Source organism: Monopterus albus, unplaced genomic scaffold (genome assembly GCF_001952655.1).
Source record: "Monopterus albus unplaced genomic scaffold, M_albus_1.0 scaffold56.1, whole genome shotgun sequence".
Lineage (NCBI taxonomy): Eukaryota > Metazoa > Chordata > Actinopteri > Synbranchiformes > Synbranchidae > Monopterus > Monopterus albus.
In genome coordinates, this window is record NW_018127936.1 from 67,061 (window position 1) to 83,487 (window position 16,427).

General features: G+C 39.1%; 1 protein-coding gene across 7 annotated transcripts in view; it reads right to left on the bottom strand.

Annotated features, from left to right (window-relative positions):
* Nucleotides 1–2,319: 2,319 nt before the first annotated feature.
* grid2 (glutamate receptor, ionotropic, delta 2) overlaps nucleotides 2,320–16,427 on the bottom strand; it is a 437,846-nt gene continuing 423,738 nt past the window's right edge. For 3 of the 7 annotated variants that reach the window (XM_020602378.1, XM_020602379.1, XM_020602381.1), the window contains one exon: nucleotides 2,320–5,457. In XM_020602378.1, the coding sequence (XP_020458034.1) occupies nucleotides 4,999–5,457 (459 nt within the window). In that variant the 3' untranslated portion in view covers nucleotides 2,320–4,998. Of the gene's footprint in view, nucleotides 5,458–8,035; nucleotides 8,308–8,704; nucleotides 8,811–10,746; nucleotides 12,688–16,427 lie in introns of those variants that run through there. The other 4 variants (XM_020602380.1, XR_002275145.1, XR_002275146.1 and 1 more) reach the window with 4 other exon arrangements.

Sequence of the window (16,427 nt, forward strand, 5' to 3'; positions counted from 1 at the left end):
CAGGGAGATTGCTGACCCTTGTTGGAGCTAAATAGTGCCATTCTCTGGTTAAACAAGGATACTACAATGTAGTGCTCCATTGAACTTGACAGCAGTCGTCCTCAGCAGTGTGCCTATCCAGCTGTTAACAGCAGTATACAGGGCTTTGAAGTGATTTGAATTCAAAGACACAAAAGCTTTGCTCATGCTTGAACTTAATCTATTGCAGACAAAAAATCATCTCACAGTGGTTGACATTTGTATTTTACCCTTAACTTTAACCCATACACTCCTGTTACAGGTTTCATCATTTACAGTTAGTACTGAAATGAGTAAAATTCATATACAATTAAATGACACCCTGCCTGCATCAACCAATTTTATTTTTGTGTTTTTAGATCTAGTTAATGCTTTTAGTTTTGTGCCACTTAGCCTACTGTGGGAAGCACTAGCTTATTGTAAAGTACCAGACTTAGTTAAAGGGTTAGAGGGAGAATATTTTCAGGATATCCAGATATTTTTCACAGCAGCACAATAGAACACAGCTTGGCAGCAATTGGAGACAGGCATCATGGCAGAATGGACAATCTCACCAGCAGTGTTTACCATGGCAATGGAGGTTATTATTAGGGCATCTAGATAGGTTGCAGGAGGATCAAGACTTTCTCAGGGCAACAGTTAACACCCATAAGAGCGTACATGGATGACATCACAGCTATCACCACCACAGCATCATGTACCAGAAGACTATTGGACAAGCTGAATGCTAACTTAAAGTGGGCTAGAGTGAAGGTGAAGCCAACAAAATCAAAGAGAATTCCTGTTCTCCACAGACCTCTCATTGAAGTGTTGAAGTGTCCATGGGCAAGACATTGAACCCCAAGTTGCTCCCATTGGCAGGGACAGCGCCACCATTAGTGTGTTTGTATGTGTGTGTGTGTGTGTGAGTTGCCACAGATGTCTGCCTCGGTTCTGTACTGGAGACAGATTTCTTGTGTGTGTAACACACTGGGCCAATAAAGGTGATTATTATCATCATCATCTTAGTGATAAAGAGCAAATTTAGGGCTCGAAACATCAGGCATTTAATGGGATTAAGACCACAGTAGCATCAGGCCTTCCAGGCAAACTCAAACTGTGGTGCCTGCAGTTTGGTCTTTTGCCATGATTGTTATGGCCACTGACAGAGTATGATGTATTAATTTCACGTACATTAGGAAGTGGCTGTGAGTTCCACGCTGCTTCAGCGGTGTGACCCTGTATGGAAAAGGGATTGTGGCATTCCCTAAAACCAGTTTAACAGAGGAGTTTAAATGCACATCACTTTGGCACATCCTGTCAGGGTGTAAGACAAGCCAGGCTCAAGGACAATACACCTGGAGACATAATCAAGTGTTGAAAGGTTTAGCAGCAGCTATTTAAAGTAGGCACTTAGAGGTAAACTGAATGAAAATGGAAGTAGATTTAGGGAATTAGCTCGTAGTTCTGAGGAGATAGTCAGCACTAACCTCAGATCAGACCTTGTGTTGTGGTCAGAAGCAAAGCGGACTGTGTATTTTGCTAAGCTCAAAGGTCCCTGGGAGGACACCATAGATGCAGGTTATGAGAAGAAGAAACTCAAATACAAAGAGTTAGTCATGGAGGCAGAGGAGCATGCCTGGAAAGTTAAAGTCCACCCCGTGAAGGTCAGTTGTAGGTGATTTGTAGTCAAGTCAGTTTTCTCTCTATTAAGTGAGTTAGGTTTAAAGGGGTGGAACCTAAGACAAGTAAATAGGAATCTAGGTGATAGTGCGGTGAGGTCCAGCGAGTGGCTCTAGAGCAGAAGAAAGGTGAGGAATCCATACAAAAATCCCTTAGCTTCATTGTGAGTAGTTAACAGTAACAGCATCAACTTACCAGTAAGATGCGACTTGTACAGAATTCGAAACGAGCCACAAACAAGCTGAACATTGTGGAGTGAAGGCACTTTGGCAAACTTGCTGAGAAAAAGATGTTAACTTTGTTAGCGATATACAAAAAGTCCTTTAAATTGTCATGCCTCTGCTCACAAGAACAGAACAGACAGTGAAACTTGTTAGATAGAAGGGCCTTCAGTATTATTTTATAAAGAGCTGTCTTCACTGAGGTGCCTCTTTCTTTAAATTTACAGATGTTAGGAGCAACATGAAAGGGAACCTCATATGTTTAGAAGGTTTTCCATGCCAGAGGTGAGCCCCAAATCACACACAGAAACACAGTAATGGTTCACAATTCCATGATTATTTTTTGTTTTTGAAATTTACCACCTACATTGTTGTCTAGATTAGCAAAAACAACAAATACCATCCCACTGTAGAAAACCTGTTTATTAGACAAATTATACACAGAAAGCTTTGCCACTTGTAACAGAGGCCCCAGTTTGTTCAGTTTTGAATAATATGCAACACATACAACAAAATAGGCCTATATTAAATACTGTACATCATAGAGTTTTGAAAATTATCATGTAAATCCTGTAGTTCTATGGATGAAATAAAAAATGTTAACAGATAGCGCAAGAGCAAGTTTGTGCATGCTTTCTTTTTAATAAACTTGCCACTTTTTGTTATTTAGCCAGCAAATAATAAAATGAACTCAGGATGACTTGAAAAAAAGCAAAGAGTTTGTGATGGTGTGTTTATGTTGACCATTGGCAGGACAACAGAAATGCAGTAATGACACCGCTAAATTCAACACTAAATCTCATTGTGATATATTCTTTTCTTTCTGTTAAACAAAAATAGCATCAACATTAAAATATATATTTTTATAATGTCTCTTTCATTTGTACTAAATAAAACCTTTTAAATGTCTGTGTCCTATTTGTCATCAATAGCCATACTGTAGCCTAATATAAAAAAAGAATGCCTAAGATGCTTCAAAACACTGACAGAATTCTCTATGCAAAACATTTTGCAGTTTTAGTCCTTAAAGATAACAAACTGAAAACTTGTTCTAAACAACTAACATTATCAATTATTAATACAGTGTTAGTGAAAAGGGTTTGGTTCCATTTTACCACCCAAAATCCATAAAATATTCCTTTAATTATCTTAATGTACCGTTCACCTTCCCCAACCCAAAATGCACCATAATGGTCTCAGTTTGATTAATTGGCACTTTAAAAAACAAGTTATATAAACAGTACCCTTAATGTTACAGATATGAAATAGAAGTATATTTCATCTTCTACAAGGCAGCCATTGGGTTCCAATGGCTGGTGACTCTTTGTGACATTCTCATGACCTTAAAGCACAACCACTGATTTGCTTCCCTTGAACATTTCTAGTACATGGTGATATTTTAGGTTTGAGTGGAAGTTGGAAGGGTAAAGCGAACTAATCGACATATAAGACCTGTACCTATAATGGCGTCTTGTCAACACAAAATCGGCTCCATTTCACCACTTGAACCTGATAAGGCATGAGTAATGAACTCGAACATGACGTGGCCTTACAGAATGACCTTTTATCTTTTAAACACCTGGGCTATGGCAGTACTAAAATTAAGCAAAGCAAATAAAAAAGTTAAAGTTTGAATGACTTTATGATGCAAAACCAAAGACTACAGCACTCATATAGCAGTTATTCAAAATTTGCTGAGAAAAAAAAAAAACAAGTAGACAGCTCAGAATAATGTTACTTTTTTTGTACTTCCTGACCAAAACACATTCCACGTATTAAAATCTATTTTTTTCAAAAACAAATTTCCATAAGACATATAATAAGCATCATCTTTTTGAAGTCTTTAGGCTTGCCTTTTATGTTTTTTTATGTTTTTTTTTCCTTTAAATTGTTTTCTGTATAATCCCGTTTTACTATCCCTCTGAGTCTGATTAGAGGATCTCACCTTAACTTGAAAAGCAGATAGCACAATACAGGTGAGAAAAGAAATGGTCAGATCTAGTACATACAATCACTTACAGGTCTGTGGGCACTGGTACAGTGCAGTGGGATTGGCAGTCTTTATTGTGCATCAAAATGGTGAAAACAGTTTGAGGCTGATGCACAAAAATGGCAGAAACAGTTTAAGATCAACACCAAACAGGCGATTCTGCAGTGTCATACTGTTGCACTGTCATAGCATTTCAACAGTTTTTAGACTGATGCACTGTGAAGGTGCCAGCGTGTGTTCAGCTGTAAAGTCTTAGGTCTAGTCAGGCCAATGTGTTAACACCATCTTGGGGATGATTCCCTATTTAGAAGCCCAAGTATTGGTGAAACAACATCAGAGAAGAGAAAGTGTGTGGACTCGCACATGGTGAAAAGGCAAAGTAAAATTGGAGAAGTAGATTCTTCCAATATTCACTGAGATTGGGCCTTCTCAAAACTACAAGGGGTTGCTCTATGCATTCCCATGTATAAACTATATCTTATATATGCCTTCATAAAATAACGGACCCATAATTACCTAGTAGTTCAGCTCCTTGGAGTTGTTTCATGGCTAAAGACACCACCAGTCATTCATCAGTGGCAGTCCTGGAGCACATGTGAATGTATCATATTTCCTGTGGCTGGAGTAGTATAAAGTAAACCCTTCAAGATGGGGTTCAGACAGTAATAGGACTCAGGTCGCATCAACAAATTTCCACTACATGAGGCGGTCCTCATGTCATATAACAAACCCATTAAAAAAAAGATTCAATTTCACACATATGCCCAAAAATATTCCCCCAAACAATCACAAGAACAACAACAATAAAGAGTGAACTCCCCACCCCACACGCTTCCCTTCTTGCACCTCAATATCATGGTGTGCAAAGGATAAGAAATGCCACAACAGACCTCCAGCTCATTCATCTTCTCCACATACACCCCTGGAAACACCCAAGCAGAAACTGAAAACAGAAAGGTTCATATGTACAGAGATCTCTATTTTCTGACTTTTTAGCTTAGCCATAATGTATTTGTTATTCCACCCTGTGACTGACTCTAATCATCTTGACTCTTCCTTCTGTTCCTCCTCCTCTTTCTTCTGAACAATCATATCCTTAGCAGCTCCTCATATGGAGGTACCCCTGTCTGGATCATTGCCATATCCAAAGTTGGGTCCTGGACCTGTGGGCTGGTAAGGGATAGAGGACATTGTTTTAATGGGGCTACGGAAAAAGCCACCGTTGGGGGCCCTCTGCCTAAAAGGGCCCACACCCCCAGTTCGGTGGTCCTGGAGGCCACCCCCGCCACCGCTACCAAAACCAGTGGAAAATCCAGCAGCGGCTTTGGCAGAGAGGCTGCGGCTGAGGGTCTGAATCTGCTCAGGAATGAAGGTAGTGGTCGTGATGTGGGTGTTGCGGAAATCACTGATCTGCTCGAGCGCCTGGCGTGCAGCAGGCAACGCATCCATGTCAAGGGGTGTTAAATCGACGGAAGAGGTGGAGAACTGCTTGTGGGGGCTTTCATCCTCGGTGCACAAGCTGTTAACCCGGCGGTGTAGGTGCTCCAGGTCGATCTCTTTATCGTCCTGCAGGTAGGGAGGGGCAGGGAAGTAGAAGGACAGAGCATAGGAAGCAGTAATGGTAAATGATAAAACGGAACAGAGGTTAATGGGAAGGGAAGGCAATTGGAAAGAATATGGGGTGGGAATAAAAACATTAGGAAGGAACGGTTGAGAAGGGATGGGATAAGTGCAAATATTCAGGCACAGTGTTTGAGAATGGGAGAAGTGGATGAGAGAATTTGAAAAGGGAACAGCAGGAGAGAATGAGAGGGATGAGAAAATGGCAGTATGAGAATGAAAGCGATGAACCAAGAAAAGTTGGATAAAGGAGGTAAAAGGAGTGATGGTAGGGCAAATAGAAAGTAAGGAAATGAAGAGAGCAGAATATGTGCAGAAAAAGATCCATCGGAGCAGAATGAATGTGCAGGAAGAATAATAGTGAAAGTGAGAGAAGGGTGTTGGACAGTGCAGGTGATAAAATAATGCAAGCAAAACAGCATGCATGTGGTGAAACAAAAGTATTGGCAAAATTTTTTAAAAAGTATTTATTCAAGTTGAGGTTATTGCATTAATGTTTGAGAGTGAGAATGACACAAAATAAAATAAATTCATGTTTGATGGTCACAGGGAAACATAGATATTACAGGAAGAGCAAAAAAGAGAGGAGGGGGAAGATGGAAGAAAGGATAGAGAAGCACACTCTGAGCTGTGGTCAAGATATCAAAAAAGAAACACACACTTCTACAAGGTCTTTAAGCAAGTGCAGAAAATCTAGAATGCACAGAGAAAACAGTGGCATCATGCCGTGGGCTCTGTGATTCGAGGGTGCTACGTCTATTGGCAAGCATTACCGTACATTATCTAATATTATAATACAAATACAACTGATACTATGAAAGGCAGTCCAAATATTCAACAGAAACTTACTTATCTTAATATTTATCTTGATTCTTGGCACCTGTGTTGCATTCAGAAGCTATCATGCCAAAAAATTCACATTGAGATTGACATCTCATTTTCAAGTGAATTTTTTTCACATCATATACAATTCATAACTGTAGCTATGATAGCTTATTTATTTACCGCATCATAAAAATAGATTAACAATCAACAGTCTTCACAGTCTTAACAATTCCACTTAAATACAAAGCACATACATTAACTTAGGCTTTAACTTATAGTATAAGTTAAACAAAACATAAATGTTGCAAAGCATACATTATATAACTATATTCACATATAGTATAATAACTGAGCCACATTATCTAAAGGATGGTAACACTCAGTGAGAGGTGTGTCATGCTTTTATTGCAGAGGGGAGGGTGGATAGTAGTGCAGATGAGCTCAGTTTGTGATGAATGAGATGAGGATATAGAAAGGAGGGAGCTCAGATGAACATCATTAGAAGGTGCTGGAGAGAAATTCCAAAATGTTTGAACTTTTGCATTGTTCGTACACATGGCAGTGTGTTTCTCTAGTTTTACGAGTGGTAGGATAAGATAAATTTTTCTGAAGGGTCTCAGGGGTAGGTGATCGGTAGAGTGGGATGTTACTTTAGGTGTCTTTTTTGTGTTTCAGGCCTCAGTTGTTTTACTTATACTGCCAAACAGGGTTTTGTGAGGAAGGGAGACACATTAGTGGGGTTAAAGATAGATTTACTGACTGTGTCATTCAGGTCTGGGGTGGGGTTATTGCCCTACTGTATGTAGCTCACAGACCGAGGGGACCAACAACGGTGCCCCCTGGCTGCCATCTAAAGGAGGGACAGTAGGAGGAAGAAGAGAACGAAGGCGCACTAATGTCTGTTGTGACACAATCATACACATTTGAAGAAGGGGATATCAAAGGGGAAGAGTTGGTATCAAATGAAATGAAGGGAAGTGAAAGAGAAGAGTGCATCACAAATGGTCGGTGTGCTGTCTGTGAAAGAAGACTAATGGGAGATAGAAGCCAGGAAAAGTGGAAGGTTTATGTAGAAAAAGTGGCAGGATCTGACAGCATGTATATTACTGTGAAGTGAGATATGTATATATTTTCCTCCATTATAATACCAACTGTAATATTACAGAATAGAAGTCAACACTAAATCACCCAAATAATCATAACCTATATTGATATAAATTAAATAATAAATGTAGATGCCTGAAATGTGTTGAAATATACATCTCAAATTTATTGTGCATTACAAAGGCCTTATTTTGGAGAATAAAGTTTAGACCACAACATATTTTGATTTCATTTGTATTGTGAGGTTCTGCAAAAAATCCTTTTGTTACACAAAATAAAAACTTCATGCAACTATACAGAGCACTTAACTTTGTCTGCCTGGAGAAAGATGATGCTCATTTGCCTCTAGACGGAGAGACAGCACCCTCTAATGGCACAAAGGCATCATTGCACACATAGTCAACTGGCATTATGCCAGGTATATATATATATACACAATTTTGAAAGTGGTACATTTGTTTTGAACAGAGAGCTTTGCTATACTATACACCAAAGTTTGAACCCAACTCCCTGCATCAGTTCTCTTACATTATCATTTCAAATAAGCACATTACTAAACACTGATTTATTTTTTATCTTCTATGGTATGTATAACCTTGGGGTGGGAGGCGATGTGGTGAAAGTGGTCATTCTCATTTTGGGGGTGAGCTCAGAAGGGTTGGCAGGTTCGTAGGAATGCTGCACGATCAGGGCGCAGGGAATGTTGCAGCATGCTGGGGGCTGGTAATGGGTGGCAGTGGGGACAGTGGTGTTGGTAGTGTTGAGAGTCTGATTTTGGGCTTGACCGCCGAGGGCAAGAGGGTGCTCAACGGGGCCCTGCGGGCATGAATCAGCAGCTTGACTGGCAGATGGGCCATCTGCCTGTGTCTGGTGTGAGTGTGTGATGTGCATGCGGGTGTTTGTGTGAGGAAAAAGGGACAGAAAGAGAGAGACAGAAAGAGAAATATAGAGTAATTCATATAAAGGTGTTTGTGTGTTTGTGTGCATGCAAGTTGATTAGGAAGATTAAAACAAGCCAAAAAAAAAGGAGCCAAACAGACCCACAGGCAGACAAACGGCAGATGAGTGAAGACAGAGAAGAGATGAGCGACAGATGAGATCAGGCAGATGGAAGGGTGGTAAGGTGGAGGAGAGAGAAGTCAGTTGGAGAGACAGACAGGTGAGGGGTGAGCAAGAAGAAAGACATGGCAGTCAGTCAGCACACACAGTTAAGCAGGTCATTCTGTGCTGTGTCCTCAAAGAGACATTCACAGTCATTATATACCTGGAAAGGGGAGATGTTTAAATGGCATTTTGTATTGCTCCCTCCCCCACACTCTCTCTCTCTCTCTCCCCCTCGCCCGCTACACCCCTCAACACAGAGTACTTATCTACAAAAACAAAACAAAAAGGCAATATGAGAGCTCAGAGCCACAGTGACACAGATTACATAGAGTTAGAACGAGGAGACTGGCAATTCCCATCCAAACCACAAACTTGAAAAATAATTGATGTGTACCAAAAGAACTTGATACACAAGGAAGTGCCTGCTCTTCTCATGCTAAATCTACATAGTTTATATGAAATATCAGACACAGTTCAAACCACATATGTTACCATTATGGAAGAGTTCTGACAACGACAGTTATCTGTATTTTGATTATGCAGAATTATAGTTGCTCTGAGTTTTGAATCTTTGGAGATGCATTTGATTCCAGTGACAGAACTCTTTCATACAAATGTCTGGTAGAACATATATACTGTAGATCAAAAAAGGGTAAAGCAATATAACCGCCCTGTTATGAATGAAATGGGCCTCAGACACTTTGGAAATAGCTTGTCAAAAGCATCAAGATGTCAAATGATAGTCTAGCTTCTAAAGCAGCATTAGGTGCACATCGATCCCTTTTTCATCAGTTGTATGGTACTATCACACACCCAGAGATCAACCCAAAATGAGTTAGGTGCTCCTGAGCAGGATAAAAAAAGTAGCAATAAAGAGGATGACTAATTTACAAAAATATTGCTAAATGTATCATTATGTGTTACCAAATGGAAAGATGTAGACAGGATATAAGAACATGTTGTAGTGCTCTGTAGTCATCATCTTTCATTTGACTGAGGAACTTGTTGGGAGATGGTTCCAAAATCCCCCTTTATTATGTGTATATGTCCTTGTTTAATGTGCTCAGTCATGATACATTTCTTATCATTGGTGACCTGTATTAGTTAACACTGTGGACATGTGTGTTTGTGTTTGTGAGTGTATAAACACACTAATAATAAGGAAAATATATTCCCTATAAAGACTCATAGATAACAGTGTCAGCCATTCCACAATACACAACACAGAATCACAGCACAATCACTGACAGCCCACAGTCAAAAGCAATTAACACAACATTATAGCATACAGAATGAATGTAAAAGCATGTGCGTACATGTACAATGTGTGATTATGCATGTTTTATTATGAATACGCAACACAGACACAAACACAGTTTAGTTGTATAAGACTTCTGAATAGTGGATTTTGAGTTTTCGTGTATGCAGATGGTAAGTTGGGGGGGAGGACATGCAATCTGATAATAATTTAAACATAATTTAAATCAGTATTTACTGATTTTGAGAGAATTACATCCACAATAAGTTTATATGTGTCATTGTAAGATAACCTGGTTCTTGATTGCTGCTGGTGAGAGAGAGGGCGAATATGAACTGAAAACCACCGGGGCCCATGAAGCATGTTTAAAACAAGATGGACAAATGTACGCATGCCTAAAATTAATGATATATATCATATAGCACATCTGACACAAGCTCGACACGATGGAAGAGGCGGCTAAATGATGACGTGTATGCATGCATGTGAGAGTGTAAGATTAGTGTGTGGGTGTGTTACTGTAAGAGCAGCCACATTGGGGGAGCAATTTGTCATCTTCAGGCAGGACAAATATGGATTTGCTAGTTGGCAGACTAATCAGAAATGATAAGAAGTGATTAGCTCTGTCAGTGGACTTTTTGTACGTAATGCAAAATCTTACTAAACACACAATGTCAGAGGTGAAACCCAACTGATAATCAAAATGACATACACAGCGCAATGTAAAAGTCTGGGAAAATTACATATTTTGTACATTTTTTAAGTGAAAGGAAGTACGCACAATCCTTGCAACAAACCCCTATAGACTTTTTAAAAAAATGAAACACTTCTACTTGTAAAATACCCAGTTACTTCACTAATTTGTCAGATCTTCAATGACCTGTTCTGTTTGTTGTGACTTTCAGCAGTGTTGGGGAGTAGTGAACTACATGTAATCAAACTAGCAGTTTAAATACTTTTTTGCTGTAGTTTGCTGGTAGTTCAACTACATTCATATTTGCATAGTGACGTAAGTAGTTGAATTACATTTTTGCCATTTTTTGTGGAGTTAGCTAGTGAAACGACACAATTTTGGCCCATAAAAGGAACGATGTGATTTTTAAAAATTTGTTTGCAACAAAAATATGACATTTATTGTAATGCTGTATTTCTTAAAACCCTATGGGATTTTAAAACTTAGGAGAGGCTTAGGTATTCCAGGAAGCTGGATTGCCAGCTCCCTTGTGAAAAATATTTGGCTAGAGTTTTGAATCTGAACTTGAAAAACTAAACATAAATATATTAGATGTCAGTTAGTCATAAGTATTGATTGCTATTAACCAGTAGGGGTTAAATATAAAACAATTATGTCAAGGGAAAACAACCTGAGCATAACAGAGCCAAGTAAAATGATTAAATATAATTCACCATATGGGGATAAAATAGATAACAGTAAGAAACACTGCATAGGTAAATCGACGAATGGATTCTAGTAAATATGAACAAATTCTGGATGTACATGTTAGACAGTCAGTCAATTGTGAAGCTCAAATGAGACTGGCTTTTAAAACAGAACAATGATCTAAAGCATATTTCAAAATCCACCATTAACTGCTTCAAAAAACATAAGGTGAAGCTTTTGGAGAAGCCCTCACAGTTCACTGGCTTGAACATCACTGTCTAATATGCTGTGCATCAAAGGCAGCCTAAAATATCTCAGATCCTGAAGTGATTTGTAAGGAAGAGTGCCTGAAAGTTCTTTAACCAAGAATGAAAAGACTCTGCTACAAAAAAATGTTTGCAGGTAGTAATAACTGTCAGGGGCTGGAGGGCTTAGTACTGACTTTGTACATCCCACATTTATGGTTTAATTTATGGCTTAATTGTTTTCTTTTTTAAGGTCATGGAATAAAAATTAACAATGCATTAACATTTGAAGGAAGGCTCATTTTAATGTCTTTGCTGCAAGGGTATATACTTCTTTTCACTCCAAAAGTCAACATACATAATTTGCCCACGGGTGGCCACGCTTTTGCATAGAACTGTTACTGCACTCACTGTACATCAGCCCTAATTTACACTGGTGCATTTGCTCATCTTAGGCCATAGGAAGAAATATATCCAATAGTATGTAAATTCATATAAAGCGCCCTAATTAACATAATAATTCTACTGATATCCACAAACGTCCTGATGCTATCTATCTGAACTATTAGGAGTCTTTCACAATACATTCAATAACAGTGGAAAAGCTAGAAAACTATGGAAATCACCATGTGGCTTATACTGAATCCCCTTGAATTTGCTGTCTATATATACCTTACCGGGCACAGTACATATAACTCACTGCGCGGTACTGAGCAGTGGAAGCCAAGTCCTCATGCCAAGTCTGTAGTCTCCTGGTGCCAGTGTATCTTACTAAGCCAAGTTTTCTAGGTCCACCCATAAATTATAGGCTTTCCTATTTTATGTGACGCATAGGGGGCTGCATCCTCTTGGCCCAGCACAATGGTCTCAAGTGGTGATAGCATTTGCTTGACAGCAAGACAGAGGGCAAGAACTTCTTCATTGAAACTGACAGAGACCAAGGCATCTGGTGGAGTTAATTACAAGCTTTATGGTTTGCTTCACTTTATTAATTTAACTTTAGGAAGTTAGATGACATTAAACACTCTGGACATACTCCACTGGCCATGACTAAGGCTAAATTGCATGCAGAGGCAGAGTTTTCCGCAGTCAATAAAATGCAACATATGCAATGCACTTAATTAGCTGCTTTGAAGTTGACTTAAATGTGTCTTCCTTCCTCCACTGAGTCAGGACATGCTGCAGTGGTCCCAGCTTGATTCTTTCCTGCTCTGTTCTCAGCAACCATCTTTGCAGCTGGGTGCCCGTTTGGAAACATTCTGCACAGATGGTGATTTGAGTTCATAAAATGGTAATCCCACTGTTTTTACATATATTATGACTGGTCTATTTTAATGGGAAATAAGAAATACTATCCCAGCCCAATGAAAAACCTTTGATTGATGAAGTGAGTTCTGTTTTTAAGTTGCAGTGCTGTGCTCTTTATAGATAAGTGGTTGGTCTTTAGGGCACACACTGAATGTTCAAAACAAACTGTTTTGTGTGGAGAATGAAAAGAGAGCTTGAGAGAGAAGGTTAAATCCTGCCGACTTTTTTACTTCCACACATCTGGCCAATTGATATGTGAAGTGGGCCTGCTTGATAGATAAAGTTACAAAATTTGTCTGATGTGGCCTGTCCAGTCCTGATGTCAGAAAGGTGTTGGCATGGTCAGAGCCTGTTTGATGATCCTACAACCACCTTGTTTGAAGGATACCAAACCCCTTAGATTTAGCACTTACTGTGAGTAAAACCTGACCTAAACAATTTACAATCAATTGGCCCATGCTTTGACAGGGTGAAGGATACATGTCATGGGTCAATCATCAAAAACAATCATGGCTGACTGAGCCGACCACATTTTTACCATGGAAGCACTGAAGGGCCTATTCTAATAAAACATTATTAGTTTGTACAGTACGTAACTTAGATATCCCTTTGTTCCCACTGACATGTCAGTGGTTTGTTTTGATTTGTAAAAACAAAACAACACTGAAATTACACACCACTTGTATTAGGCACCAGACATTATTTCATTTTTATCGTCGCCTTATCTTTAAATATAAAATGTGAGATCATTAAATGGTATTGTGTCATATGAGGTGCAGCCATATGCCACTTCTAAATCAATAAGAGTGATTTGTCTGTGGCTGCCTGATGCCTTGATATGCAAAACCTTCAACAAAATCTACAAAGAGAATCAAAGACTATTGCATTAAAATCCCCGCTGTCCCTCCTATTCACTGTTGCAACTCCACTTCTGTGCTCAGTCAGGGGCTGATTCCACTGGCTGCTTTTAGCCGCTAATGAAGATAGCAGGGGGGCGGTTGTGTTTGTGTTGCAGCTGAACCACACTGTGCTTAACATGACTTTGGGTTCAACTAAAGGTTTGGTGCCTTTGTGGCGGCTCAGTGGCGGACATGACTACTGGTCTGAATGACAGATAAAAGCTGGTAACCGAGCAGGGGGCTGGAGGTAGGGGTTATACGGAGTGTGTGTGTATGTGTGTCTGTGTGAACACTGGTTGTCAGTTGGATGCCAATGTTGCATAGGTTTTAATATATAATCTAGGACCCCATATTCAGAAACAGTTACAAACAATGAATTGTGACCCAGTATTTTTTAAAGGCCACTTTCTGGTGGTGTTAGGGGCAGTAACATCAAATCAATGCATTAACTGTATTTCTTTATATTGGCACAAGGCTTATGCACTGAATCAACTAGGAGATATACAATCTCACTTTCAGTCAACTACAGTATGATCTCTGCATAATGGGCAGTAGCATGCTGACTAAATATTAAATATATTCAACTTGATTTATCAAAATAATTAGATGATGGAGAATGAAATTATGGCAGCACTACAAAAGAAACTAAATTAAAGCTTAAGCAGACTGCAGTCAAGTGCTGTTGAATATATTGCTCTGTTCTCACTGCAGCTTGTAGTCAGTTTAACGGCACATCATGCCAGATGCATGGGGACCTCGCATATGGTGAATTGACTGAGATGGGAGGAGTCTGCATGTGACTCTATAACTCCTGCTAGTGTAGTCACAGAAGTGCATAAATTCTCTCACATTAGCAAGTGTAGCTTTTAAAAGATTCAGTTTCTAAAGAGAAAAGTGCAATCTACATGCAGTGCAAGTAAAACGAAACAGCTCAATTAAATAGCTCAGTGAACAAACAGCTCAACAGATGTGATTAATACAACTAATCATTTGGCATTGCTGATCAGTTGGAAGCAATTATACATGGTGTATTGGACTGCAATAAACAAAGCTCTGTAAAACTTCCAAGTAGTTTGTCAAACAAGCCTGTGCACACGACAGCAATCACAGCAGATGAGGTACATCATTCAAGTCACAGACCACCCATTTATCTGCAACAACAACTTGAATTTTGTCTGTGTATATTTCTATGTTTCATGTCAAAGGATATCATCACTAACTGCATCATTAACAATTAAATGACTGTGCATGAATAAACATAAGCAACTTTCTATAAAAGCTAGAAATTCCAGTGATATAGTAATGAAATAATTTCCGACGATGTGCCAATGTTCATCCAGGAACAGCTTATTTAATCTTTCAGAACCACTAGTTCACAGATTTTTTTTTATGTTGAGACCTTCCGCTAAATTACTTTCCAGATGATTGGTGTTATTGGTCTTTTATCATGAAAAGTAATGTGATGTGACATTAAATCATCATGGGTATGGTTACAATTTCCATACTCATCCCTTTGTCATCTTTTCTAATTTATTCTTGGTGAAACTTTAAATTAGCATGACACCACAGATTAAGGAGATGGGACAGGCTTCTCTTACTCAATTCTGCTAGTCAAATCATGCAGACATTTTCACTTAGACAACCCTAATAAGCCTAATGGTCATCCCTGTTCCCCATTAAAGCCCATTTTAGTAAGCAGGCAACAATATCCATATTACACTACAGACTTTTTAAAACAGCTCTTTCCTGATTGACAGCATGTTACATTTAATGATAGGTTAGGAAAACCATTCTAGATTAAGTCTCTAAACCCATTATCCACACGTTAACCTCAACCTGCCTTTATCAAATAGCTTCCTCAGAAGGTGAAAGAGCAATTGTTTGAGGCTAAAGCCATTTACCTGATAACAAAAACATTTTCTACTAAAATTAATCTCTGCTGCTTCATGTCCCAGTCTAATTTGTTACCAACATAAAAATAATTAAGTCTAAACCAATAGTGAAAACATTATTTCACACATAATTACATTTCTTACAGTTCATCACTGCTATGTTTTGCACTTTGCTACAATTTCCCAGTTTCGATTGAAGTTATTTTATTGAATACTTTCTTTTTCTTTGTTATGTGGGCAAAGGAGGTGGGTTGCAATTGAAAGCTAAACTGGGACTTTGTTTAAATCGTTGTCAAATCCCTTTTTGGATTATCGAAATAGAGAGGTTACAACAGTGGCTATCACTCACTTTTATATCCTGATGAAAAGGGCCTGAGTTTGTGTAATTATAATGCTTTAACAGAAAAAAACTCTACACATGCTGTCATTTGTGTTTTTTGTTTGAAGATGTTATTGTGCTTGTCTATTGTGGATCAAACAAAGCTACAGCATCACAACAGACTGCAGGGTTTCTACCAGGGGGAAGATGTTGCCAGAGTCACTGTGATTGCCTCAAATGGTATCGCTGCTGAGGTGATCAACCGTACAAATGCTGATTGGATATTTCACAGGGCGCTGCTGCTAATTTACAAGGTGGAGAGTTGCCACTGTTGTGGAGACAAAGCTGGTATAAATATCCATGTTTGATACTGTGAGTCAGTGTTTCTGACTGCAGCAGTCCAACAGACCCGCCGGCTGTTTCTCTATTCTGCTTTTAATGTCATTATCCAAAACATTATCCATCCATCCATCCATTTTCCTCCGCTTATCCAGGACTGGGTCGCGGGGGCAGCAGTCTAAGCAAAGATGCCCAGACTTCCCTCTCTCCAGACACTTCCTCCAGCTCCTCCGGGGGAATGC